At 41.4% G+C, this 25,837-nt stretch overlaps 1 protein-coding gene across 6 annotated transcripts; it reads left to right on the top strand.

The window, feature by feature from the left end:
- Nucleotides 1-239: 239 nt before the first annotated feature.
- LOC117254604 (uncharacterized) lies at nucleotides 240-25,560 on the top strand. Of its 6 annotated transcripts, none has more exons than XM_078166389.1 (11): nucleotides 240-1,168; nucleotides 12,028-12,085; nucleotides 15,377-15,644; nucleotides 15,737-15,848; nucleotides 15,937-16,057; nucleotides 17,232-17,319; nucleotides 17,411-17,541; nucleotides 17,752-17,950; nucleotides 18,241-18,331; nucleotides 18,486-18,564; nucleotides 20,690-25,560. In XM_078166389.1, exons 3-11 carry the CDS (start codon nucleotides 15,548-15,550, stop codon nucleotides 21,683-21,685), a joined length of 1,914 nt encoding a protein of 637 aa, XP_078022515.1. In that variant the 5' UTR covers nucleotides 240-1,168; nucleotides 12,028-12,085; nucleotides 15,377-15,547; the 3' UTR covers nucleotides 21,686-25,560. The 6 variants fall into 6 exon arrangements, with proteins under 6 accessions (XP_078022515.1, XP_033478853.1, XP_078022516.1 ...); XM_033622962.2 differs by having other exon boundaries at nucleotides 15,401-15,644; XM_078166390.1 differs by lacking the exon at nucleotides 240-1,168 and adding an exon at nucleotides 4,018-5,700.
- The last annotated feature ends 277 nt before the right edge of the window (nucleotides 25,561-25,837 follow it).

Here is a 25,837-nt window from a genome sequence, read left to right on the forward strand (position 1 = left end):
GGGTATAAATCATCATCATAGAGCCCGGTCTCACTCCGAAGTCGTTGAATCCGGCGCTTGGGCAGTGACTTGCAGCGTCAGAAACCAAAGAAAGAACACGTCCTTTAACGTCAGCATGATACGCGGCTGGTTGCCGTTATAGTTTAACACCGCCTGGCAGCATCAGGGGGACATGCAGCGGGACAAGGACGAAAGTTAAGGCGCCAAAAGTCTGAGTGGGGCGAATGGGAGGGGTGGTGGATGGATCCAACAAAGACCGACATTCACCTGAGAGAGCAGTGTTCATGTCCCGTAAGATTCTAAAGCCAAACCCTGTTCTTTTTTCCTAAACCTAACCACTTCCTAACCATGTGTTTGTTGTTGAAGGGAAAAAAATGTCAGTTCACAAAGTTGTACCGATGTAGTGCATTTATTTTGAAAGAGACTGTATGTAAACATTACATTTCCTGTGAAAACAGACGTGTATTTTGAAAGAGGACAATGCATGTAACAGGCAGAGTTTGACATGGTGTCCCAGAACGTCAACAACCAATGCACCCAGGTACCTTGCACGTTGTATGTGGACGTGGAAAGTCCATGACCAAGCATGTTAATATGTGCCATGAGAGGTCGGAGTGAGAAAGTGTTGCATCATAAAGTCATCATCAGTGCAGGTCACCATACAGTATGTGTATCTCCATTAAATTAGACCGAATATGCAAGTTTGAAAAGTTGTGTTTTCAGACAGGGTTTGGAAGTGGAAAGGGGGTTAACATTGCAAATGTCGTGTGGAAGAGAGGCGCTCGATTATGAAGGGCCTTAACGGTGAAAAGCAGAAATGAAGCCAGTGAAGCTGCTGGAGAACAGGAGTGATATGATCTATGGAGGGGGTTCTGGTTTGGGACCTGCACCCTCAGAATAACAATCAACAATCAGCTGTCCTTCTCCAAAACTGCACACCGAAACTTTGAAAATGAAACTACAGTGAAGCTCATAAAATTCCTAACTTCCTCTTCTACTTTAGTCTGAAGCTGCCTCTTGTTGAGTACGAGTCATCTCTGAGTTAAACAGCCGTACTTTATTCTTTTATGGATGTTTTACAAATGACACAAAAAGGAGTCACAAAAGAGAGTCAACTGAAGTCTTCATCTCTGCTGTTGAGGCCTGAGGGAGGAGACATCCCGGACTGGTGAGTGTGTTGATCTGATAAAGAAATAGTTTCAGTTATCTTGCTGTGAACATGAGGTCCAGTGGTAAGACAGATCGAGCTACGGGGCAGAGCACTGCCAAAACCTTTCTGAAATCAATTTTTAGAAATGAACCAGATGTCACTTTTATATACCATATAAATTTGCTACTTTCATGTTTTAAGATCAGCACGATTTGTTTAGACAAAACATGCATACTTGAATTAGAATAGTTTCATGAACACTGTATAAAGATCACCCTCAAGAGGATGAAGCGGTTAGAAGATGAATGAATGAATGTATAAAGATCTTTCCATTTTCTAATAACAAAATCATTTAATGTCTGGATTTCATGTGCTAAAAACAGACCTGACAAAATCCTGATCAGGATGGTAAATTAAAACAGTGGCCACTTGAGGGCAGCAAAACATCTGACTGAGTTTGAACTCAGTTGAAAAATATATATGTATGTTGGCATTTCAGGTGTTGGTTACTTTACAGTTCAGGGAAGTGTGTTAAAATGCTGCCTGCAATTTCTGGTTTGTTTTATAAAATTCAAGATAGGCTCATTAGTGAATTGCTGTTCTTCCTACTGATGAATAAATGAGGTAAGTGCGGTCTGCTGAGGTCACACCAGAACTTTTCTGAATATGAATCAGGGTACTGGAGAATATTTGAATATTCATGGGCAAATGCTGCTGGACTACAAACAGCAGGAGCATGACGGTTGCCATGAAATATTGCTAAGAGTCTGACACTGCAAACACGTGGGAGCTGCTGTTGCCAAAGCAGAAGTTGAATTTACGTTTGTCGGTTTTCAAAAAAGTTGAAGTTGAAATGTTTTGTGGCACAATGTGCATGTGGGACGTGATATGGGGCAGCCCCTCATGTTTCATCCTGTTATCTGTCACAGAAAAACAAACCTTTAAAATCACTGATAAGAACTGGTTTCCTGCAGCTGAAAGGACTGATTTTTAACTGCAAGTTAACACACGACAGCTTATGATGGTCAGTCTGAATAACACCTATGAAGGGTAACTATTTTGCACTGTAACTTAAAAGATTGTTTGCAACATTTGGCTGAGCAGTTTGCATTGCTGTATGCCAGTCTTTTTGGGCCCTCTTTACACCTGCTATTAGCATGCATCCTCTGTGACTGGATCACATGTGGACAGCTCTAAGTACAGGAGTGCACTCAGTGCGTCGTCATTGCGTCTTGAGATCTAATCACTCAGACCACATTTATAGGTGGACTGGGCCGCATATGGCCACACTCTTTCAGCAGTATATATGCTCATGTGTCCTGGGACACACTTATGGGCCACCTTCTCAGCTGACATCCTCAGTTATCTGACTCCCCACCAGATAAGAAAACTTTGTGTTGCTGCAGTTACACACATGCAGACCTGAAGGACTGTCTCCAGAGCATAGGTGTATGATATTAACTAGATACCAGACCCCGAGATGGTGCCTATTCATGTCAATGGAGCCGCTCACCTGGCGCTAACGCCAAAAAAGTTCCTAGCTTCAGGGTAACTTCCACTACATGCAGCCTACTGAATATGTGCAGTAGTAAAGTTCCTGCGTGGCTATTAGACTTTATGTTGTGATGATGTCAGATTTTAAAATAGTTTTCACCTCGAGGAAATTTTTACGCATATTAAACCGTCATGGATCATACCCAGATTGCAAGGTTACAGCTCTGTAGGTTTACTGGTGGCTCACAAACTCATTCATCAGACAAAGCCCCATCATTCTTACAGTGGTTAAAGGAAGTGATCGCTCCTCTTAATCTGGAGTCCTTTTACAGAACATATCAAAAACCTTCCCTTTTGTTGACTGTATTATTTACCTGGTTGTAACCACAGCATTTGAAAAGATGTTATGTGCAGATTTCTATACTGTATTCAAAAACATTTTAATATCCTGGTCTGGTTTTATTTTATTAAGTCGTCCCCCCCCCCCCCCCCCCAAAAAAAAAAAAACCCTCCATGGATCAAACATTCATACTAGAACGAATCATAATTGACTTTGTTTGCAGTTGGAGGTGTCCTGTCAACAGCTTTACAGATGTCTTTTTAACAACAGTGTTCTATGGGGAAAAGGCTTTTTGGGCCGCAGGGCATTTTTCTTTTGTTATTGTAATACCATGAGTGGCCACTGGGAGAATTTGGAAGCTGCATTCCTACAGGCCTACTCCAAGCCTCTCTCTACCCAGAGAATGGTCAGTTCAGTGTGTAGCGTGAGCTAACACAGCTGCAAGTCTGTTATAAGACAGCACTCACATGTGCATGGTGAAAGAGTTAGTGGCTGCTGTATTCCTCCTCTCCATACTGGCCATGAAATGATTCTGTCCAAACACGAACTCGTGAAAACACAGAAGACAGAATCCACAATCCTGTTTCTATGTAGAAATGCCTGCAAAGTTAAGCTGGAGTTAACATGGGGCTTCAGCAGTCTGACTTAGATATGAAATCTTTTTTTTTTTTTTTGGTACAAAATGCCTTCTTTGAGCTGTGGCAGAGGATGATTTATGATATTCTGCATCCATTAAGTGGTTACCTTGCTAAGTTGGAGGTGCACAGCCTGTTGCCTTTAGCTCTTCATCTAACAACCGCTGAGGCCACTCCTTGTTTCCTTTCTTCCTGTAAAAACATGCACGGCATTACGGCAATGACCACATTTTTGTACGAGCAGGTAGCTCACTGAAAACCCATTCCATTTCCTGTGAATACTTAAAGGTCATCTGATGTTTCTCCATTTAAAACAAATAAACAGGAATACAACATTAGTGAGCTTTAGAGGTGCTGGTACACAGATTTTGTTACCTTAGGATACAGCCATGCTAGCTGTTTCCCCCTGTTTCCAGTCTCATGCTAAGCTAGGCTAACCATCTTTATCATATTTATCATACTGATGTGAGAGTGGTATCAATCATCTCATGGCACTCTCTGTAAGAGAGCAAATAAGCATATTTCCCAAAGACTATTTCTTTAAAATAGACTAAAACAGGACCTGTCCTTTAGGTTTGCAAAGGAATACAAGGAGGCATAACATGAAGAGTCCATCAAGAGTTTGTATGAAGGCGAACAAGTAAGGGTATTTTTGTGTTTTAAGATTTGTTTTAGACAGTGGTTCACAACCTTTTTCATGTCAAGCAGTGGCGTCCCCAACAGGGGGCCAAGGAGGGCCCCTGATACAATCGCTACACCATTTTGAATACAGTCTTTTTAAAAAAAAAAAAAATTAAATGCACTACGTCGGTACAGCACTACGGGTTGAAGTTTTTTTTCCTTCAACAACAAAAGCATGTGGTTATGTTTTGCCAACACATGCACGTGGTTGGGTTTAGGAGGAAAGAACAGAGCTTGGCTTTACAATCTTACAGGAAGCCAACACCAGCCTCCACGTGAAAGTCTGTGGTTTTTGGACCCATCCACCATCCCTAACCCCCGCCCGCCCAGACATCCGCCACCTTAACTTGCGTTGTTGTCCCGCCGTGTTTCCCCCTTACACTGTCAGTGGACCGGCTACATATCATGCCAATGTGAAAGGACGTTTTTTTTTTCGTCGGTGTCTGATGCCAGAAGTCACTGCCCAAGTGCCGGATTTCGACGACGACTTCGGAGTGAGACCGTGTTGAGTTGTCCCTTGAAGTATATGTTTCCTTAGCTCTCACATCGACATAGGTATTAAGGTGCCTATACAACAGCATAATAGAATTCCCCCGCTTTTGGTTTTGGTGTGCCACCCCAAGATTTTGAAAAAATTCTAGGGGAGCCACTGATATCAAGGACACAAAACTGATACGCATGAGGTCACGGACCCCTATTTGATGGACCTCCATCTGAAAAGATTTTGGTTGTTAGATATTATTAAGACCAGAATTCTATAGTTGTTAACTACAGCTGAGGAGCTAACTGTGGAGGAAGTGAAACCTGCGATCAGAACAGTCACTCATATGACTCTTACCTACATTAAGCTCATCTATAGATAATAAAATAGTGAAACAAATATTCCCCATTTATCTGGAGACCCCCTAGAACTCCCCCAAGAACCCCCGGAGGTTCCTGGACCCCTGGCTGGTTTGAAGGTTGCCTTTTAGGGCCTAATCTGGGTGTCAGGGGAAAGCATACTGTTACTTCTCATAAATGATGAATGGTAGTAACACAAGGACATTTTCTGAGACAACACTGAATGTCATAACGTAAAGGGAACATGAACAGCAGTAAGAAGAGAAAAAAAAGCCGACTCTAAAAGGGGTTTCCACCCTAATCTTTCACACTGTTTCTTGAAACTGAGGCTTGGATATCACCAGTCAGGGAAGCCACAAACCACAGCTTTTTTTTTTCTTTGCTCACAAACCTTTCCTACACGTCACTAGGCCTACAAGTTCTGAGACGAGATGATCTAGTTTTACAGAAACAGAACTTATCAGCACATGCTGAATGAGTCTACACACATGGAAACAACTGATCATTCATTTTGAACGTAGAGAAAGGGGAAGAGCTCTCAACAGAAAGAAAATAGACAGGTATGTTCTTGTTTAAATCATCCTTGGTCGTGGTTACTTTTTGACATAGGCTAGATCGGCCTTATCTTTCAGTGTAATGAATGAATGACTTGGTGATGGGAAATGATGCTAAAGCAGAAGTGGTAATATTGATCAAGAGGATGATAAAGTGAGTTTTGTTTAATCATGGGGTGTTTTTGATGACGGATTGGAAGTGGATTAATGTGTTAAAGATGACGACGCTGACAATGACGTCATGAGGATGAAACAGCAAGATCTTTTTGAGAACTTTTAGCCTTTGTTTAGTAGAATACAGAAGTTTGACAAAATTACTTGAATTCAAGATCCTCTTTTTTTGCTTTTTGCTTTTTCGAGCTACCAATGTCCTCTCCAGTCTGCCAAGAAAAACACGATACTAACAGCTAATTTTTAGCCTTTGCACAGCAGATATAACTCTTGTGTTACATGTGTGTCACAAACTTTTTTTAGCCACATCAGCGACTATATATTACTTCAGACAGTCTGATTAAGAGTTTCATCCAAGTAACCATTTTAAACCATCCAACTATATGTTTTGGAAATACTGATTAATAAAGGTAGTTTGGTGTGTTTGTATGACAGTAAGAGCCAGGGATTTGTGATGCTGACAGATAGCAGATGACATCCTGCCATACATACACTCAGAGTTTTCGTATAAAAAGATAGATAGAGAGAGAAAGGCAGGTGTGTGGGGTTTCATATGTGGGAAGGTGTGAGAAGGTGGAGGAGGCACGAGACGGGGAAGAGCAAACAGTGTGGGGGAGTAAGGAGAGAGACAGAAGGGACTCATTTCCTTGTGCCTACAGCCACAGCAGCTCTGTGAGGCTGTGCTCTGAGCTAAATGCTAAAGTCAGCAAGCTCACAATGTTAATGCTAACATGTATAGGACAAATTGAAATTTTGACCGTGGGATGTCAAAGTTTTTACATTTCATCCTGTAGGGAATGTTGGTCTGTACCAAATTTCAGGGCAATCCTTCCTACAGTTTTCATGACATTTCATTTAAAAAATGTCAACCAAATTTATTGGGATACATCGTCTGAATATCTGTACCAAATTTTATGGCAATCTGTCCAGTAAATGTTGAATAAATAATTCAAGCTCACAGTCTCACTGTGCCCATCAGTCATGCGGCTGCTGTTTCAGGTTGTGATGCTCACTCCTACATGCTGCTGTTGCAAGTTATGCTAATTTCTCCCACCTTCACCTCACACTCTTTCACTTATAGCTTTATAACCAAACCAACAAAGGCATCTAACGCCTTTTGTGCGTTATGTCTATTCTACATTTCACTGAAATATGTGGGTTGCAGGCTTTAATGGGCTCCTCTTAGCACTGTGCACAAGACTTGGATTCCAACTGAGATCCTTTTTGCCATGCACCATAAAAATAAATTACCAACAGAATGACCTGTCGTACAGCAGTTACTCACTGCGTGGTACCTTGAATTTGTGAAGAAAACTGTCTCCACAGTAAACAGAGTATCCAAAAAATTGAATTGAAGTAAATGGGGTCAACAATTAACAACAGCAAAATGATATTAAAACACCCATTGACAAACTCTCACTCAACTTGACTTCACTTTTTCAGGCCAGATTTACTCATTTAAGGATCAGTAACGATCATGTTTTTAGAATAAACACTGACTGATTCTAGTAGTTTCACTAAGTAGTATCTTCGAGTTCTTAAAAAATTCAAATGTTGCTTTACAAAGATTTGAATCAAACTAGCTGCCTCAGCGGTCAGTACTAATACATATAATTGCTAAAAGGACTGAGCCTCATCCTCACTCTGCCAATATGGCTGCTGTCAGAGACTGTGACCTCAGTAGTCTTTGCATCAGTATCATCAAGACAAAATTGTATATAAGACTACAGGGTAGGAAATGCAAACTTGCTGGGTAGTAAATTCATTTTTTCTATATGCTTATTAGAAACAACAGTAGCTTTCTGGGAAGAGAAAGGGGTTAGGAAGTGGTTTTGTGTGAGTTTTTTCTGTGCGTATTTAGTATGTGGTTGTTTCTTTGCTTTTCAGAAAGAAAGAGAGGAAAGTGACAGAGGGGAAGTCCAAATGTCAGCAGAAGACAGTTATAAAGAGAACGAAAATGTGTGTTGGTAAAAGGGATTAGAAAGAGGTAGACAGTTAAGCAGATAGTGGCTGACAAAGTGAGACTTGAAAGAGCTCTCGACTTGTTGGCTTGATTCAAAGAGCTGCCTCCCCAGAGAGGTTTTTCCCACCACCAGTTGCTAATCATGTGCTGGATAAGTATAGACCGTCAGCTGGGGAAGTTCAGCGGACTGTACAGAGTGACATACAATCAAGCCATTGTGTGTCGTGACACTGAATGGCTCTCGTCACAGTTCCACTCAAGGTAGAGTTTACCAGCTACAATTTTTTTAGTTCCTAATATGGCCCAAGCTGCAAAATAACACTAGGTCATACACTTCTTATAATGCAACTTCATAGTATCTTGTGTCACACACTGCTTGGTAAATGCCAGTTTCCAACTAAATATGCCTAGCTTACTCAAATGATGTCACTGGAGTAATCTGACAACACAAAGTAACGGCCTGATCTCAGTGCTGTAATTTACACAACCATCCATTTTTGAGACCAAATAACCTACGCTGAACAAAAGGTTACTATTGGCATTCCCAACCAGGTTAAGTGACTCTGCAGTAATCATGGGTTGGCTCTGGCTCCAATCAGCAATTATGGAAATACAGCACCCGGTTGAACACACTAATTTTAGCCCCTTTACCAGTGAGATGCAATTACAAAATATCGTCTGTCTCCATCCAAGCAGCACTCAAACATTGTTCAAAATTCACCAAGTTTGAAAGACAGACTAAATAAGCATCAGCTGCTGTTCTTCTTTGAGTTAGCTGCTAACTGCTTCTAGCTGCTTTTCTCCAGCACTGGAAAGCTTTCTATTTTAGGTTAAATTCATTAAAAAGTATTGCGATTAGGTGTGTCTCAACCATAACAGGTCAACTCCATAGCCCTCCTAAATCAAAACTAAATAGGAATTATGATATAAAAATGAGTATCTTGATTGGTATTTAGAGAACTCCTCGCAACTTTGAAAAATACAATCGCTACTCAGCACAACTGCTGTGAAATTAGTATAACTTTTCTCCTTCACATCTTACCTCCTGATACCCATTATGTATGCTATTCAACAAAAATTAAATCACTGTGAGGTTGCAAGGTTTACTAGTAAAGACTTTGATCTTTTAAAATATTTCCCAAGCCCAATTGAAGTTTAAATCAAAATCAACTTAACCATCTTCATATTCAGCACTCCTTTTTGTGATATCCTCGCAGTTTGGGTGTTAACCAGTCCTAAAATAACAAAATCCAGAGGTCTCTTGAATGCATTCAAGTCCAAGACAAGGCCGAGACCTTCAAAAAGTGGTCTCGAGGCCAAGACTGATCTCAAGCACTACAACACTGCTGCAGGAATGTCCGCCAGAGCTGCTGCCAATGAAGCTGTCTTGTCATGTCTGTGAATGTGGCAGTACATCCAACCAGCCTCACATCTGCAGTCCAATTTGCATCCATCCATCCATCCATTTTTGTAACCACTTATCCTCTTGAGGGTCGCGGGGGGGCTGGAGCCTATCCCAGCTGACATTGGACGAGAGGCAGGGTACACCATGGACAGGTCGCCAGACTATCGCAGGGCTGACATGTAGAGACAGACAACCATTCACACTCACATTCACACCTACGGACAATTTAGAGTCACCAATTAACCTGCATGTCTTTGGACTGTGGAGGAAGCCGGAGTACCCGGAGAAAACCCATGCTGACACGGGGAGAACATGCAAACTCCACACAGAAGGCCTCCCTCCTGGAATCGAACCAATTTGCATTTATATATATTTTTTTATTGGAAAACAAAGTTGTATTTAGGACACAAGTCAGTGGATAACTTGGGCTCTTAATTTTAATTACATAAAAGCTGTATCTTGAATCGTCATCACTGTCTGTTGTTGGCACTACTGTCAGTTTTCATGGAGCGTCAAAATCTCATCACTTCTGTGGAAAATACTGATTCCCAGACAAGTACTAATCAAAACTGTATAACAGGAAACCTTAAAGCTCAGGCAAACAGTAATCACTTGATAAGACTAGCTGTGGTTAACCATAGCACCGATTCTTCTGAATGATGCTTTCCTATCAGATATAAACTTGTACTGAAACTGACCTGACTTTCAGTTTAACTAATAAATGGTTTATGATTTGAATACAGGCAAGTTGTTTTCTATGAGCATGATAATACATCCACATCCAGCATCTGTCAGGGCAAAGTGCTGTGTTTCAGCAGTCTGATTTCTCTGCCTTTAATGCATCTGGATATTTTGTTGTGATTACTGTGATTGCACTTAATTCAGGTTTTATACAGCAAAATCCTGCCTCTATCCTCACTGAGGAGTAGTAGTGGATTACAGTTGTCAGGTTGGTGAATTTACAGATCTGTCATGATTTGGTAGATGTGGGCTTTGGCCCAAAAGCAGGACTCAAAGCTCAAGCAGGTAGAGATAAAAGACTGTCTTTACTGGAACCAAGCAGGGACACAAAGAAGGCAGACTTATCCAAGCAGGGAGCAGGCGAAAAGGCAGGACTCCAAAGGCAGTCAACAGGCAGATGAGCAAAGACACTGGGACACTTAGTGAAGAGTACATTAGACAATCTGATAGGAAACAAGTAGAAATGTGCTGGTATATATGCCTGAAGGGCTGATGAGCAAAGTAGGAGCAGGTGTATAGTGGGAAGGGACGTCAGGTGACATGGGCTGGAAAGACAGTCTGAGGGCATCTAGTGGATGGTCTGAGGATAGAAGGTCTGGGTTCAAGACAAGGCCGTGACCTTCAAAAAGTGCTCTCGAGGCCAAGGTCCGGGAGGTGAAAGGGGACTGTAAGGCCTGGAGAACGTGAGCAGGGGCGCCACTGCAGCTTTGGTATCCAGAGCCACAATAGGACAGACTTTGTCACAGAAAAGGACTCTGCTACAAAACCACTTGTGAGCAATACTGGAAACCCTCTGACCCCTTTAAGCAGCAGCTATGAGAGAGTGGGCTAAATCTAATACACAGTTACACTATAAGAGGATCTGTGTACTTCAGCTTCCCTTTTCTCACTTTTTGTTAACAAGTGAGGTTTTTTTTAACACTCAGAAATGGTCAGCTAAGGACAAAGTGACTTGTTAAATATGTCAACTTCCTGATGGGCACATTTGCTTGTTTGCTGACTCCTTCATTGTGATGATACGCTAATGATTAGAATTGCTGAGGACATTAGCTGCGATCAGATTAGAGCTGTTTTAAGAAAAGGAAGTACTCTGAGCAGAAAGTGCACCTGTCAAATTGATGGAACATTTGAGTTCTCAGAAAAAAAACACTTTGCCCTTTATTAAACCGCATAAACAGGTGACCTGGGCGCTTGCAGAACTGTTTCCCCTGTGAACGGAAATGGAAAAAGAGAAAAAAGAATAAATTCTTACTAAGATAAAATGTCTACTGGGCACTTGTAACAATGTAGCCCACTGGTGTTGTTATTGTGCAGAGTGAGTGAAAGTTAGTTGCTGCATTTGGGGCTGCGGGTGTTTGTGGGTCGATGTGCAGTGGGCTGTAATAACCACATACCACAAATCATACCTATGACACGTACACATTTATTTTTCATCCTGTTTTTGACAGTTTAAATGTCAGTGTGGTTCAGATACGAGAGCAACAACCTGTTTAACATGTGTCAACTGTAGGGAAAGAGGAGACAAACACACATGCAATATCAAATATTAAACATTACACCCTGCTTGCATGTGTGTGTGTGTGTGTGTGTGTGTGTGCTCAGTGTAATTACATATTTAGACTGGGGGAAATGACAGGCTGCAGGGAAGTAAAGGAGAGGATTAAGACTGTAGCATCAGCACAGAGGTAGCCAGTATTCACCTGTGTTAGGACCGTGTGGTGGATTTTTGTTTTTCTTATTGAAATCATCCGCTTCAAGTTACAGAAACGGTAAAGGTAAGCAACGAGTACTACCATTAGCATATGTCCTCAATAATAGGTCGAAGGATAGAGGAAAATGCTCTGAGGTGTTAACCTAACCACGAAAACTGAGAGGTGAAGATGACTTCAGTTTTCACACCCTCAAGTCTGAGTTCAGAGCGTAGGAGGACAACTGATCTTGAGATTAAACTTCTTAGTAGTGGCCTTCAAAGAGTGCAGATTCTACGAGGTGGTGGTTTGCCATTTCCTGGCAGAGGAAAAACCTTATTTGTCTCATGTTTTTTTTTACACAGGACATCAAATGGAGTGAAACCAGCACTTTGAAGCACAGCCTGAGCAGCTCACCGACAGGTAAGACATAAAGTTTGTTTGGATCTAACATGTAACAGGTGGCATATCACATTATTGTTTCATGTCATCAGGTGGTAAGAGAGGATGTGATACCTGAGCAGGCAGACAGCTGCTCTGCTTAAATGTCGGGTATTTTATTCTGTTTTTTTTATGACACACGGGTATGATGACTGTCTTTAGAGCACATTATTGGAAATGTTTTCTCAAGGTTGCTCAGTTTTTACCATAAGTCATTTGGTTTGCAAATCTTTACACCTACATCCAATGAGACTTTGATTATTCATGTATCCATAACTGCAACTGGCACTATTGCTGTTCCTCTTTTTATCATTTCAGGTAGTATAGCCTACGAGTTTGGTTTAGTTTACTGAACATTATAAGAAGGAGCATGTTAAATCAAACCACAAAGACATCATGAATGACACAGTATCCAATATATATATCCATTGTGATTCTTGACTGACTAGTCAGTATTTGTATCAGCTTCATGATTTGGTGGTGCTCAAATAACACATCAAATGGTTACAATTCACCCCAAAACAAGAAGCAACTTATGTGCAGACTTTAGAGGTGTGTGTAGTATGGTTTGATTGTTTGGTTAAATGTTGTTTTTTGGTATTTATGTGCATTTATGTAAAACAGTTGAAGTCCTGGCAAGCAAGACAAATTTCAGAATATTTCCTGACACTAAAGTTGAATCAAATCAAATCAGTTTTATTAATGGTAGACATGTTTAGGAATTTCTATAACTTACAGTACCATATCAACCAAGCTGGGTCCCGGGGGCCCCTGTGCAGCCCAGTCACTAGAAGAAAATGTTTACGTTTCTGCAAACTAAGTTACATTTGCATGTTTACATGCATTTCAAATCAACGATTTTAAAGTGACGTAGACTATAAGCTGACTTTTAATATTGGGAGGTGAAGAGGATGGTGGATATTGTGTAGCCTATAGGCAAGATGCCTGCCAAGCTTGCGGCCACTTTTGAGATCAACATCACTGGTTGTGTTGTGGTGACACTTGATGATGTTTCCATTGGTGTTTGTGGCACTGGATGTTTTTTACCTAACTTAGGTGTCTTTTGCAGCACATTGCAGCCTTTTCCCAGGGGCGATTGCACCACCGAACCAGGTGTTTTTCACCAACACACGGTGGCATTTCCCAGCAGCCTTCAAGCCACCGAACGTGAACACTTTTTCAGCGACTTTTGTGCTATCAAACGTGGGCGTTTTAAGTCAAAACATAATATTTTTCTAACCTTGACGAAGTGATTTTTGTGCCTAAAACTAACCACACCGTAAAGTCTCAATGCAGCTGCTACAAAATAATGTACAAATAGAACGTATCCATGGTTGCACAATCCCAACATTTCTCCCGTGACTGGGTTGCGTCATGGCTTTCGATTTTAGACCATAAGCTTCGATGTCACCAGTTGGAGTCCAGCTGAGGACCTTTGTTGTGTCTTGTGACCCTGTCTTGTAGAGGGACTGGGTGTCAAAGTCTAGTTTGAAGACTTTGTTTGAGGTATATTGCGCTCACATGGTGCATATATAAAGAAGTCCTCTGGGCTTAAAGCTGTGGTGGTTCTCAGACTTTTTATCTGTCATGCTCCCTTTCATAAGTCCAAAAAAGTTTATGCTCCCCGTCCTGCAATTTGTTTTTAAATAAATAATTAACAACAATGTGGGATGCAACTAATAAAAAAGGATCCGAGTTGAATTTTTGAGAAATAATGCTAAGCACGGTGGTGTGGTGGTTAGCACTGTCACCTCACAGCAAGAGGGTTCCCAGTTCGATCCTGGGTGTGGGAGCCCCTCTGTGCGGAGTTTGCATGTTCTCCCCGTGTCAGCATGGGTTCTCTTCGGGCATAGACTCACAAGTCAGTCTTTAGACGCTTTGCTTAACTAAAGACTGATGACTTTCTCCCTGATTTTGTGTTTAGATGGGCGAATACAATTTCAGAGTTAAAAAAAAACTCCCTACGTTGCAGAACCAATAGTAAATCCGCAGGGCTCTTGTGCTCGTAAACATAGTCCAACTAGAAACATGTGCAGCGGTACAAAATGGCTCAAGTCACTGTAAGTCCTTCATTTCCACAATCTTGTGGACTGAGCACATGTTTGATAAAACGGAGTTAAATCTCTCGGCATCCATTTTCAAGATCTCTGTGTGTTTGTGTCCTTGCAGACGAGAAAAGGGGGAGCGCACATTTCCGGGAGGGTGTGTCCTTTTCAAAAATGCAAGAGGCGTTGCTTTGTTGCCGGCCGTTTTCTCCGGTGTGTAAAACACACTTTAGAAAGGAGTGTCCCCAGACTATCAGAAGGTGGAGATCTCTGATTGTGTGGCGGCGAGACTACTTCGGGCACTCTGGCTTCCTCCCACAGTCCAAAGACATGTAGATTGGGGAGTAGGTTAATTGGTGACTATAAATTGTCTGTAGGTGTGAATGTGAGTGTGAATGGTTGTCTGTCTCTATGTGTCAGCCCTGTGATAGTCTGGCGACCTGTCCAGGGTGTACGCTACCTCTCGTCCAATGTCAGCTGGGATAGGCTCCAGCCCCCCCGCGACCCTCAAGAGAATAAGTGGTTACGAAAATGGATGGATGGAGAGTCAACAAACTCCTTTGTTTATTTTCCGTACTCATTCAACTTTGTTTCACTCCATATTTTTCCCCTGATCACCCATGCCCCCAGACGGGCCAGTAAATTTTTTTCCCTGGACCCCCCCAATCCCTGTAAGATGTGTTTGAAAGGTCCAAAATGTAGGAACTGGCCCTTGATTGTTTTGTTTCACAGCTCCCCAAAGCCACTTGACACCTTTTTTTCCTCAAGTGGTTTAACATCTCACCTTAAAACAAGCAGTGATGCAGAGGTGAGACAGGCTTGACACGTTTATCGAGAGACGGCAGCGAAACACAGCTTTTCGGCCATTACTTTTTACTTCTGAACATAGTGGCTTTAAGGGCTGTTGAGCAGGAGCCCAGTTCACAGCTAGGGGATGCTGCTTTCAATCTATCAGTCAATAAACTAAATGAAATAACAGGTGAAAAATACAACTAAAAAGATAAATATCGAATGTGGTGTTGATCCTGAGCTTTGAAGCCTGAGTTAACAGGGGATTTCCTTAAATTCTCACTGCATCACACTGGGTATTTATTGCATTTTACAGGGGAGTTTTATCAGTCTGTGTAAGTGGAAACATAAAACTGACAAGCTGAGGCAGGATCTGAAACATTTCTATTTCTGTTTTTTTTTTCCTTCCGATCACCTGTTGGTATCACAACCGTTTCAGAGTGTCTGCCATCTCTCTGCACAGAATGAGAAGAAAATGGAAGCAGTGAGTTACGCCCCGATGCAAGAACAATCCATCAAACCGCCGCATCTGTGAGTCACCTAGCTTTGGAAACCAACCATCCAGCTGGTTTGAGATCTCCCAAAAAAAGGAAGATTGATGACATCATAAATGGAGAGAAATAAGGAAACCCTTCTGCTGTGTCTTCTTCTTTTGGCTTTTGTTCATGTCTGCCCTATCCAAAATTGTCCGAGCGTACCAGATAACGGTTAGTAATTTTCTGATAACTTAATTTTTGTTATATTTTTTAGCATAACTGAAGTTTAATTTTTCTCTCATCTGTCTTCTCATCTCCATTAGTTCACAGAGATCTCACCTGCTACACTGACTACAATCGTACCATCACTTGTGTGTGGAACAGCGTGCCTGATCGTCCAGACAGTGTGTGCACAATTTACGCAGAATGGAAAAGGTAACTAAGATTTGATACAAATATACAGTTAGCAAAATGACACTGAGTTTAGCAAAAATGTCAACAGGACATCCCTCCCTCCCCACAGTCAATATATCAGTTACAGCAATTCATGTGACCTGGAGCCTGTTGATGCCTCCCGACCAACGCTAAGGAAGTGCTCAATGATGTTCAAAAGAGATGGCGCTCTGAAAGCCAGCGACTTTGTAGTAAGTAATCAAACACTATAATATCTGTGCGTATCAGCTGAGATTAGAATAAGGCAGTGGCCGCACTTGTTTTGCACATGTTTTCCTTGTTAGATGAAAAGGCCAATATGTCTTTCATGTCTATCTGTTAAATATCAGACTGCAGCTTAAAGACTGCAAACAGGGAAACTCTGGCCTGATAACAAGATCTGTCAAAAATTCACTAAGTATACTTCATGTCTTTAACCTGTACAAAAACTGAAGTGGAAAAACAACACTTTGTGGTTTTACAGGGGCTATCAGCTTGACTATTTACCCAACAGTGACAACAAGGCTCCTGTGGCCGGCTAACTCCCCATAAAACCATAAATTGCACTTCAGGTTTTTTTTTTGGTATGTTTGTTACTGTTTATTGGTGACCTTTAGAGGTGCCCATGAACAAAGCCAGGCAAGCTGTTTCCCCATTATCAGTCCTTATGCTAAGCTAAGCTAAGCTAACTGGCTGCTGGTTGTAGCTCAGTATTTTATTTTTATTTTTTATTTTATTTTATTATTTGCACACATAGTAAAAACTACATAGAATCCAGATAAATAATAGAAAAAAATAAGGACGTGACAGGAGAGGTCAAGAAGCTATAAGCTTATACAACAGACCTCCCCTCAACTTAAGATAGAAAACTATATGAACAAGAAAAAACAAAATAAAGAAAAGAGAAAAAAAATAAAACAAACAAACAAAATGAAACTAAACGAATATAGTTAAGCTAATCAAACCAAATAATAAATAGCAAAAACACACTAAGTAAATATAACAAAAAAAATAACCTACACGGAACAAAAACAACCACAAATACAAGAAACACAGTAGTTAGCGTAAATTTACAAACCTTAAGAGTTGTATCAATTCTCTCATCAGATCTTGACAAGAAAGACAGAAGGTGTACAGTAGACAGACATTCAACACCTAGTCCTGTCATTTATTTAAAGTTTTCTGATTAAGCTTTTCTGTCTGTCTACATTTGAAGCTGTTTGCTGCTTTTAATCAGTATGAGTTCACCTGTCCAGCAGATCATCAGCTTTATCATTAAACAAAACATAATGGTGTTCAAAGCCCCTACACTTATTTAGTTCCTATTCCATTTCATATTGTTAAATATTTTCTAACAGCAATGTTCTTTTCTTAAAATGTTCTCAGTTTCAGCGCTCTCATAACATCTCCATTAATCTGAGCTGTAAGCCTGGGACCCAAAGTTTGAACATTTTCTTCAAGCCAGCTTGTCACAGTGAGTACAATGAAGAATACATTGCCTCCTTGTGACTTAACACAAACAATGTGTGTGACCTAAAACAAACTATGTTTGTGTGATACTGCAGTAAAGCTGAATCCTCCACCAAAACCAGCTATCAACTCTACCACCGCTTCCTGGTTTCCTCAAATTTTGCAGCAGCGAAGTAGTTCTTACTGCACCCAACTGCAGTGGACACAAGAGGATCAGTCATGGAGTGTGTGTATCTATTTTGTGTCTATGTTAGTATGTGAATGCATAAGTAAGTGTGTGCGTTTTGTCAAAGATGAGCACACGTGTTGCAGAGATCTTGAGATTGAATGTCAAATGATTTTCATACCTTGTGGTTATAGCAAATCTAAGCAACAGTGCATGAACAGACATTTAAAAAACAGCGTACTGACCATCCACATGTTTCTTCTTTGCCAGGATCCTAAGGAATCATGCATACAGTGTAAATGGGACTGCACAACAGAACTGAACCCTGATCAGCTGATAAAAGGCGAAAGGTATAAGGCACGCGTTCGAGTAAAGGACAATTCAAGAAACACCAAGTCAACCTGGAGTGACTGGGGCCCTACTACATCATGGGTATCACCCATCGGAAGACCAAAACCACAAACATCAGGTAAAGGTTGCCAAATATGAACAAAGCTAATTGGTTTAGCTTAACAAATGCAGTCAGTGGAAAGCAACATCTTATGAATGTCACATCATTTTCATCAGTTTCAGGAGTTCAGTTACCTTCAGTCCCACTGAGCATTTATTGCTCTGCTTTTAATTCCTGCAAAGGAAACCAGTTGAGAAACAGAAATTTTTCAGGATAATTGTATGAAGATCACAGACATGTTACCCAGTTTGTTCTTTAGAGTGTCTTTACCTCCTGGCTAATGTGAAATACTCTATCCTGTCTGTCAGATCTTTCTGGTCTTTTGGGCATCGTTGGCGGTGCGGCGGCATTGGCTGTGTTTCTGGTTGTCTTACGATACAAGACCGACAAAACCACCTGGTAAGAAGACACAAATTGAAAGTACTTTTCTAAGACATTTGTGTCACTTTGGATGCAAAGTGTGTTGAATTTTGATCTTCTTTGTTCAAGAGCAGCATATACACATGTATTTTTTGACAACTGTGCTTTAAGATTACGTCATTCTGTCTTTCAGGGTTTACATAGTTAAGCGAATCAGAGGTCCGCCCCTTCCGAACCCAGAGAAATTCTTCCAGCAGAATGGAAATTTCCTGGTGAGTTCACCATACACGTTTATTCACTGTTCACTCTTCTTTTATCTCTATTTGCTGTCCACCAACTTTGCTGTCCCTAGACTCGCTAATGGTAACTGTCTGTCATTTGGTGCTGAGCAGTAAGCATATAGTGAGATTATCAGAGTGGGTTGTTGAAAACAGCTGCCATCTGCATCTGTAAGCAAGGTTGTGAATAACAATGAGATTGAAACACAATTTGACTCTAAAATTGCATGCCAAGTAACTATAATTATTAGCTAAAAGATGCCAAAAGGCTCCATGAAGATTAAGAGGATACTTTGCCAGTTTTCAGCCAGCTTTGTGTCACAACAAGGGGGGTAGTATGTGTAAATGAACTATGGTAAACTTCCTTCCATCTTGCCAGCACCCAGATCTCCCTGATCATCTTTTTTTTTCAAATGCATCATCCTACGGATTTTCACTGGCTGTTGCTCAAAATACAAAACTACTACCGCATTTTTGTTTGCCCACCACCATGGACAGAGAGCACTGACGCAGATCGAGAGAGCTCTTTCTCTGAAATTCAGACCAAACTCCGATCAAACGTTAAAACGAGGCAGTGCTGATCACATACGAACTGGAATCTAAGCATATTTAACCTAAAATGTCTTTAGTTGGGAGAGAGTTACTGCCCAAGCAGGGGAATTCAAGTATCTCGGGGTCTTGTTCAGGAGTGAGGGTAGAATGGAGCGTGAGATGGATTGGTGGTTTGGAGTGGCTTCTGCAGTGATACAGATGCTGCGCCGGTCTGTCGTGGTGAAAAGGGAGCTGAGCCAGAAGGCAAAGCTTTTGATTTACTGGTCCATCTATGTCCCAACCCTCACCTATGGTCATGAGCTCTGGGTAGTGACCGAAATAATGAGATTGTGGATACAAGCGGCCGAAATGAGTTTTCTCCGTGGGGTGGCTGGGCTCAGCCTTAGAGATAGGGTGAGGAGCTCGGACATCCGGAGGGAGCTCAGAGTAGAGACACTGCTCCTTTGCGTCGAAAGGTGTCAGTTGAGGTGGTTCGGGCATCTGATCAGGATGCCTCCTGGGCGCCTCCCGGTAGAGGTGTTCCAGGCACGTTCCAGTAGTAGGAGGCCCCAGGGCGGACCCAGAACACGCTGGAAGGATTACATTTCTCATCTGGTCTGGGAGCTGGAAAGTGTCGCTGGGGAGAGGGACGTCTGGGGTGCTTTGCTTTGTCTGCTGCCCCCGCAACCTGGGATGGAAGTGGATGGAAATGGGTGGATGAAAGTCTTCAGAAACATATGTTAGCGCTTGTAACAGCGTTTGTAAACAAGAAGTGAGCGCCATACTATTTCGTGTGTCGTAAAAGCAGAAGCTGAAAATACTGAGATCAAATGGTAAAACTGAGCAGCGCTGATCAGATATGAACTAAGATTCTGATACTGCTTTTCCTGTTTCTCAACTAAAATGTTTTTGGACACATAGCTTACTGTTTAACTGTAATTCCAGATCGTTTGGTACCAGCTGGCTGCCATATTGTTGCCTATGTCAAAACAGACAAATTTGCATTGGGTCACCAACTAGTGGTGTGGCAGAGTGCATCCTGGCAGTTGTAGTTTTTAGGCTACATTCTTTTTCGTCAGCTTTCTCTTGGCATATAGCATTAATTTTAAGTCTCTCTACTACAGAAACAGCCCGATTTTCTGAAAAGACTGTTCTTTCAGCAGTGAAATACTTATTTAATGAAAGTGCAGAGTAGGGAGATAACTTTCTGAGGGTTCATCACTGTCAGGGTTTGCTGGCATATGTAGTCGTTTGATCCATGTTTATCAAAAAATACATATTAGTGCAGCTTCAAAGATAGCAACATTAAAAAAAGGCAGAGCTCAACATGAATAATATAACAGCAGGATGTGCGAATCACGTAGGCTGTGAAACCAGACAAAAAATTGACTGATCAGTCATCTTGCATGACCTTTATGAGCCAAAAGGTGAAAACAGTGTCACTGTAGCAACAGAGATAAAACACTAAAGACTATTTACAGACTGGCAGTTTTATGCAGCTTTACAGCCTAATCCAAATTTAATTACTTCTGTATTTTTAACCTTTTAACAATTTCTTCTTTTCCACCTTTGACCTTTTCTCCTACAGAGCTGGTTGAGCCCTCACTTCAACAATGAATCCTTTCAATCCATCTTTAAACCAGTGGAAATCGTCTCTGTAGAAGTGACCTCCATTGTGGACGCTGTCACACCCTGCGGGCCAGAGGCAGCGCTGCTCGAAAAAATGAGAAGTGAAAGCAGCCACTTGTCGACCAGTTCCAACTACTCCAACCCCATCTACTCCTGTCCTCCTCCTCCTGTCACCTCGCTCACTGCGGGGAATCTGCCGCCCTGTGACACTGATACACCTTATGGGCCTGTTGTTAGTCAAAGCGAAGGGAAAAATGAACAACAGGATAGGGATGAAGAGAGAAGGAGAGAAGTGGAGACCCGCCAGTTGCTCTCCAAATGTAGCAACAGCAGTGAGCTTATGCCGGTGATTTTAGACTATGAGAAGGTTGAAAAGGTCCAGGTCGAGCGCTCCAGGCTCCAGAGTCTAGATTCAGGCATGTGCAGTGGTGAAGAGGTCAGTCAAGAGAGTCTGGAGGCAGATAGCATCACTATGAGTGATAGTCACGACGAGGAGCCTGAAGGTGAGGAGGAGAGGGAGGGAGGGAATGAGAAAGAAACAGATTTAAAGAAGTTGTTTGGGGGCGGTGGAGATATTTTTGGCAAAGGGTCCATTCAGGTTTGTTCTGGTTACGAGCAAGTCCAGAAGCTGCAGGCTGACTGCCCCGAGCTCCCTAGCTTGGATTCAGACATTAGCAGTGGAGGTGAGGAGCAGGTGAGTCAGGAGGAGAGTCTGGAGGATGCTGATAAGTCCACTGAATCTACCAGCCTCCTTCTTCCTCCTCCGTTTAGCACCTTACCGTGCTCCTTGCCCTCTTTCTCACCACTGCCTTTGAACTTCTCTGGGCCAGGTTTTAGTCCAGCTCTGCGACCTTTGTCAAGTCATTTACTTGAGAGGATTGCTCTACTGCCAACTAACAGGTCAGTAGAGCCCTCTAGTGATGGATACATGCCGGTAAGACAGGAACAGAGCTGAGAACAAAAAGAAATCTCTCCAACAGGCCTAATAGAAAATGCTGTACAACACATCATGACAGCCTGACTACTAGAGAGTAAGTCAGACATGCTTGTTCACTGTTCGCAGTAGTATGTAACATTAAAAGGGCATTTATTCAACGCTCAATGCCCGACTCTCAAAGACGGTACAATATATGAATGTATTTTTGTTTCACACTGCTTTATTTAGCATATTTCTCATGTGTATTTATTATTTGAGAAAACAAGAGGCTAATATTTTTCCAATTATGCTTTGGTTGTTTTTTATACTAAAAAAATTTGGAAAAAAAATATGTACTTTTGTGTTACTTATTGTGACAGTTTGCAGGGAGAAAGATGTATGGGCAATGTCTACTGTACCTGCTTGAAGGGTTTTTACACTGCTGTGTTGCTGGTGAGATGGTATAATGTCTTCACAATCAGCCATTGTAATACAATAGCTCAAGAGACACTTTTTACTTGTTTATTCAAGATGGATACATGCAGATTATATGGAATGCTGGGTAACTTAATAGATTTTATTTTTTTTATTCAAAAAATTACAAATATGTGGCTGCACCAAAGGCATACTGTCCATAAGTGTAGATTGACTTATCTCTAAAGCGCATGATGTGAATTGATTGTAACGAATCTCAAAACCTGAGACCTTCCCCCAAATTTCTCAATTGCATATTACAGCCTGTGGACCAACTTCTATGTAGAGGACATGTGCCGAATTTTTCACAGAAAATGCAAAGGATGTGATAAATATCGATCAGGAAATCCCTCTCTGCCAGAAAGCCGTCTGGGACAAACTTCTCCCAGCAATGTGACGCATCTCTTTTCAGCTTCGCTACAGTGCTACAGTGTGCAGCCGTAACATTAGCTAACGTTAGCTAAGAAATGGAGTCCGCTAATGTCAACAAACGACCGGCACCCACCACAACACAGAGTCCACACCAACTGGGTCTCATTCCGAAGTGTTGGTCAGTGACTTTCGACACCAGACACCGATAAAAAAGCTGTCCTTCCACATCGTCATGATACGTGGTCAGCTACCGTTATTGTTTAACAGTGCCCAATAGCTATGTTTCCATCAGCCATCAGCCTGTTTAGATGCGCATCTAGAAGTATCGCATCGGAAAATTATGATGGAAACACCAAAATTCGAATTAAAATCCCCTGATTCGCACAAACTAAAATACGCTCCCTTTAGCCAGGTTTTGGTTGATTAAAAAAAATGTTGATTCGCAAAACGGGGGATGGAAACAATTATGTTCCAATTAAGTCTGACGTAGCGCATCTCTCTCCGTGGTGATATCCACACTCTGGAGCGGGAAGGCGGTAACGCATTTACAAGCCGGTTGCCAACCACCAGAAAACGTAGAAGAAGAAGAATGCGAGACTTATTTTGTTTCGGTTCTGCGGAAAACTCGCGCAAGTTCGTAGTTTTCACCAAAGTCCGTACATTTAATGGAAACACACAGGATTCGTATTTATTTTAATGCGCATTTCCCAATGATTCAAATCACTTTTGGATGGAAACATAATGAAAGTTAAGGCAGCGGGAGTCTGAGTAGGAAGGGCGGGAGGGGTGGCGGATGTGACTCGATACCACCGATCTTCACCAGGGAGGGCAGTGTTCACCTCCTGAAAGATTGTAAAGCATTTTCCTTTTTTCCTAAACCCAACCACATGCTTTTGTTTGCCTAAACCCAACCATGTGCATGTGTTGGCAAAATGTAATCACGTGCATTTGTTGAAAATGTCAATTCACGGTGCTGTATATCGGCGTAGTGGGTTTATTTTGAAACAGAATATATGCAAACTACATTTCCTGTGAGAACAGAGGTATATTTTGAAAACAGACAATGCATGTAACAGGCTGAAGTTGACACAGCATTCCAGAACGTCAATAAGCAACATACCCAGGGTACCTTGCACGTCATATGTCGAAGGGGAAGGTCCATGACCAAACGTCAATATGTGACAATGTCGGAATGAGAATATGTTGGCTGTTTTTCTGTTGTATAAGACCTTTACCCACTGCTTCAGTTTGCGCTGTCTGAATTTGAGCCATTACAGCTGCTGACTGAAGGTCCATCCCAGGAGCTGCCATCCATGTTCCTTCATGGAAAGTAATCATGTAGTGGAAAGGCAGCGGGGTGCGCTAGCGAATTCTTGTCTCATTTGTTGTCTGATAAACAGTAAATTAATCAATTCAGTGCCCCATATCATAGTATCAGTGCCCCATTGTGCTGAAAAAAATTCCACAGGAAACATGTGAAATACATTGCGATACTGTGGTTTTAGCAGGCAAATGTTAGCTAACCTTGGGTTGCTTTCTAACGCAGATGAATTGCTAGCCAGCAAACGTTGCAAAATAAGGTACTAAGTGGATAACATCAGCAAGTTCATCCAGACCTCAGGGGCTCAGGGCCATGCAGCACAGTTAGCTGGGCGGCTAATGAGTCTATTCTCAGCTAAGGATAGCCAGCTGTAAAGCTTCATGGATCTGCTGTTGATTCCTTTGTAACTGGCAGCTGCTTCAGACTATCCCTCCACATTGTGTTACATTGGATGCCCTTAAATATGGAACTCTGTCACGTCATGTAAAAACCTGTGGTCTCAGCTTAACCCCTGAAAAGATGGGCAAGTAGGTACGTCCTTATTATTCACTTATTATTCGTCCTTATATTCTCAACAATACTATGGCGAGACATAGTATTGTTGACATTCAGCTCCCAAACGATCTCCCTCCAGCCAGCTGTGGCCTTATTTAGGTTTTTGTAGTGATTAGAGGAAGTATCAGATAAATAACTCCTCATTTCAACTGAATGAATCTGCTGTTCCTTGTCCACTGGGTTGCTTTCAATGTGAGTGACAGAATGAAAATAGAAATGGGGCATCTGACAAGTTCAGCTCTGTGGTTCACTTAACAGCCCCCTGAGAGGGGTGTCACTAAAAACAAGGATTTTCTGAAAGTAAGTCACGGAACCTTTATGTGATTTATTTATTTATTTTTATTTTTTACTGAGTCAGTCATAAATGTATCCTGTCATATTGTCACTGTATTCATTGTTCAAGGCCAACAATCATGTTGAATGCATTTCCTACCTCAAACATTTGCAAAGCATGTATTTTTGAATGTTCTGAAACCTGCACTGTGTGTCGCAGTCTTTCTCTCTTTTATTGGTGCATTGCTACTGTATTAACTGCATCCACTGTTTGTGCCCTCTGGAGTCGACAGAAATGTTCACTGAGTCTGTCGTGGGTCGTGTGTGTGTTCTCTGCTGGTTCTAGAGGACATAAACAACCCACTTATCAAAACATTGCTATCTAGTGCCACTAGTGGTAAAAAAAACCTCCACAGGATATTGTAATGGCGTCATTAGTCACATGTTAAATATGTGTAAACTGGCAACTATATTAAAAAGTACTGTTGGTATTTAACCTCTGTAAACTACGTTAAGACTCATCTAACATTGTATGATTATGTTTTTTGTTATTTTTATTTTTATTTTCATATTGCTGAAAATATGTGGCATGCTCTATGAAAATTATTATATGCTGCAACAGCTCATTTCTAGATAAACCTGGATTTATGTCATCTTGATTGTTGGTCATTTGGAAATTTACTCATTTCATCCGAGTACTCGGCTCAACCGTGGTATTTTGCTTGATATTTGGAGTAAAAAAAGAATTCTGATATTATCGTAAACATTAAAATCTCTTTCCAACAGTGTATAAAACTCAGAATGTGTTTGAGGGTTTGACTTCAGTTTGACTGAAGAATGATAAATCAGTTCACATTTATTATTGAAGGGATGAAGGTTTTCATGTATTCACAATAAAGGAAACTCATATTGGCATTTATTTGTCGTGTCTTGTCATGCTTTGTTCTAGTTTTGTGTTCGAGAAGAGAGAAATGAGAGTATTTTGGGGCATGCTGTCAACTTATTGTAAACTTAAACTTGGATAGATTTTTTTGTAAATATTCACGTACTGCTGAAAGCAAACACTGTTTAATTTGATAATATTAGGAGAGGGTGAATTGAACTGGGGAAAAAAATGTTTGTCTGCTCACAGAAAGAAGAAATCAGTATCTGAGGAAAAATATTGAAATTAATGCATGAGGTCAACTCACAGTCTC

Source organism: Epinephelus lanceolatus, chromosome 3, assembly GCF_041903045.1.
Source record: "Epinephelus lanceolatus isolate andai-2023 chromosome 3, ASM4190304v1, whole genome shotgun sequence".
Classification (NCBI taxonomy): domain Eukaryota; kingdom Metazoa; phylum Chordata; class Actinopteri; order Perciformes; family Serranidae; genus Epinephelus; species Epinephelus lanceolatus.